General features: G+C 33.7%; 1 protein-coding gene across 1 annotated transcript; it reads left to right on the top strand.

Annotated features, from left to right (window-relative positions):
• The first annotated feature begins 243 nt into the window (after nt 1–243).
• Nucleotides 244–2886, top strand: LOC138306607 (uncharacterized). Its single transcript, XM_069247045.1, has 3 exons — nt 244–271; nt 645–749; nt 2438–2886. The coding sequence occupies exons 1-3, from the start codon at nt 244–246 to the stop codon at nt 2884–2886; spliced, it is 582 nt and encodes a 193-aa protein (XP_069103146.1).
• The last annotated feature ends 451 nt before the right edge of the window (nt 2887–3337 follow it).

Genomic DNA, 3337 nt, shown 5'->3' with positions numbered 1-3337 from the left:
ACCATAGATGCCATTGCAAGATAGTTTAATGCTTAAATGTATTCTTTAGAAATTATGCTTATTTATTCTAAATATGTTTCATTCTGGAGCATCGTAGTGGAATAGAATTACAAGTCTAATTTTAATTGTAGCGTTTGATTGCTACAGCTAATTAAATCAATGTATCCTTGTTGATTAGAGAGCATTCTTTAGTATATTTTTTGTGTGTTATTTTGCACAATTTTAAACAGGAGAGGGGGCGGGATGGTATACTGGATCGGGTTGTCCGTCTGTCAGTCCGTCTGTCTGTAGACACTTTGTCTGGCGAACTGCAAAACTACTGGACAGATTTTGATAAAATTTGGTACACAGAACCCTGACATAAAGGACAGTTGAGTAAACTATATATTCTGCAATGTCCCCTATTGCCAGATCGCCAGCTGTCAATCAAACCGCACATGACTTTACATTTTATGTTGTGTATGCTACAATGTTTGCTCCGACATTGAATAGATACACATGCGTTTACGAGCATGAGACATGGCTATATAACACCTGGTGATCGGTCAATTAATGGAGTTATTACTAAATTTGTTCAGCAGGGGGTATTAGTCGTTCACTCTGGCAACATTTCTAACTCTCAGTACTCTTGATATTTATTGCAGTATCTCAACAGGAGATACCCAAAGTTGAGGAGGAGGAGGAAGCTAGCACCAAACTGTTAGTGGCGTACCTACTGAAGGACAGGCAAGAGGCAGCAGAGATGGATGGTATGTTACATTTTAGTTATTATGATTAGTATATATATATATTTTTTAATTTTTGAAGAGATTTTACATGGGTACAAAAAGCATTTACATATGATATTCAATATTCATTATTTAAATCGTAATATTCATTTATAAACTTTGAACTTCTCTAATACTGTAAACCAAGTTATTTACAAGGGCTGCTAGATATAATGCACTCTCAAGGTGTTCATTAAAAAACAAAGTTTACTCTCTCTGTAGATATGTATATATGCATTATATATATTAATTAGTTATTATGTGTTTTCACATATATATAATACTCGACTGGATTATATCAAATCTGAAAAGGAAAAAAATATATATATTTGCCGTGTAGACAAAGTGGTTTACAGTACCAGGTATTCCCTATACAATATGATAGTGATTTTCTTGAGCTTTTAATTGAACGATTAACGATTAATGACAGAAATTTGCAAGTTGCACCCTTTTAGAAAAGCAAAAGAAGAGATTAAGTAAAAAAGAAAAATAGTTGAAAGAACTGAGAGATGGAAGAAGTGGCAATGGACTGACAAGGCTCATTATCCTCAATGAGATTTATAAAATCATATGTAAAAAGATTAGATACCACACCAAGATCATGCAAAAAGAAATTAAAGTATATTAAGATAAAAAGTTTAAACAGTGACATTATTCTAAAAAACTTTCCCATTTTCTCCACTCATTGATAAATTTCATAATATGTGTTTCACCCTTGGTGGTTGCAATGTATTTTTCAGTCCTGTACATATCCTTTAAAATATTTTTAAACGCATTCATTGATAAACCAATTTGGAGACATCTAGCAGTATAAGTACCAAAATGACAACATTATCTGTATACTTTTGACAATTAGAGAGTCCAAAAATGAAAGATTCCTTATTAAACGAAAATGGAATTAAAAGCATCTCTAAAATATGGATTCAAAATTTGATAGGAATAACTGAACATTTCCACAGTCCCATAATGTATGAACTATAGTCTCAATTTCAGTTTTACACTGATGACAGTAAGGAGTGTCTACAAGGCCTATTTTAAACAGATATGAATTTGTGGTTAAAATATACTTATTAATTCTAAACTGAAGCCACTGCAATTTTGTGCTTCTGGTCCTGATAAAAGGAATAATGTGTTTTTGTCTCCATTTTTGATTGTCAAAACCAAAAATATCATCCCATTTTTTTCTTCCTGTAGCAACAGTAGTATTCTGGCAAAGTGCCTTATAAAAATCACTTTCTCTTTTTTTATGCTTAACAAATATTTCTAAGTTTTTTTGGGATGAATGGGTAATTTAAAATCCTATTGGAAATTTCATCTGATGAGAAAGTTTCTTTAATGGCATTGATTACACCTTGATATGTAAGAAAATATGATTGGTATATTTACTAGTATTTAAATTAAAAAGAAAATCATGTTGTTCATTCTGTAAAATTTAGCCCAGTCAATATATATGTACACTCTATAGCTATAAATAACTAAAATATAATATTTCTTACGGTAATATATTATATTTTCATTGGAATCTAAATGATATTTATAACTTTATAAATTACTCATCATTGCTTGTTTGATATAAAAATGCTTTAGTGTTGAAACTGATTATATATTTAATTCCTAATTATTTGTAATTAGTTTTTATAAATTACAATTTTTTATTTATTTATTCACAGCACTACCGACACCATCATCGCCATCAACGCAATCATCGCCATCACCACCAACACCATCAACACCAGCCCCACCAACACCATCATCGCCAGCACCACCAACACCATCATCGCCATCAACACCATCAACACCAGCCCCACCAACACCATCAACACCAGCACCACCAACACCATCATCGCCAGCACCACCAACACCAGCACCACCAACACCAGCATTGCTAGCACCACCAACACCATCATCGCCAGCACCACCAACACCACCATCGCCAGCACTACCAACACCAGCACCACCAACACCACCACCACCACCAAAACCAGCACCACCAACACCACCATCGCCAGCACTACCAACACCAGCACCACCAACACCACCACCACCAAAACCAGCACCACCAACACCATCATCGCCAGCACCACACAGGAACAGAACCCAGGCCCTGACTTTAAGGTAGTATCAGCATGAAATGTTCAAGTTCATCAAATAAATTGATGAATTCTAGTTACCATAAATCATATATATATATACATAAAAAGAAAACACAACTATAAAACAGTTTTTTCCTCCCTAGCGCTTTCTCGGCTCATGCCGGTCTTCAGGGGTTTGAATTCTTTTATTTGTAAAACACGACGTCATAGTACAATAACGTCATAGTAAGATTACGTCATAACATGGTACATAAAGATATTGTGAATGGTTCTGAACGAAACTAACAAAAACATGAGGACAAAATAAAAACTAATGTGAAGTTCCTTTGTCCCATTCTGAATTTAGCACAGGTTTCATAAGTTGAATGAAATACATTTCTTTATTTTCTCTTTTTAAAAGATCTGAATTAGACATTTGATATATTGGTAAAATAAAAAAGTTATCATTAGCACATATATGACAATGTTCGTTTACTG

This window comes from Argopecten irradians, chromosome 13 (assembly GCF_041381155.1).
Source record: "Argopecten irradians isolate NY chromosome 13, Ai_NY, whole genome shotgun sequence".
Classification (NCBI taxonomy): domain Eukaryota; kingdom Metazoa; phylum Mollusca; class Bivalvia; order Pectinida; family Pectinidae; genus Argopecten; species Argopecten irradians.
This window is presented reverse-complemented; position numbering and strand designations above follow the sequence as displayed.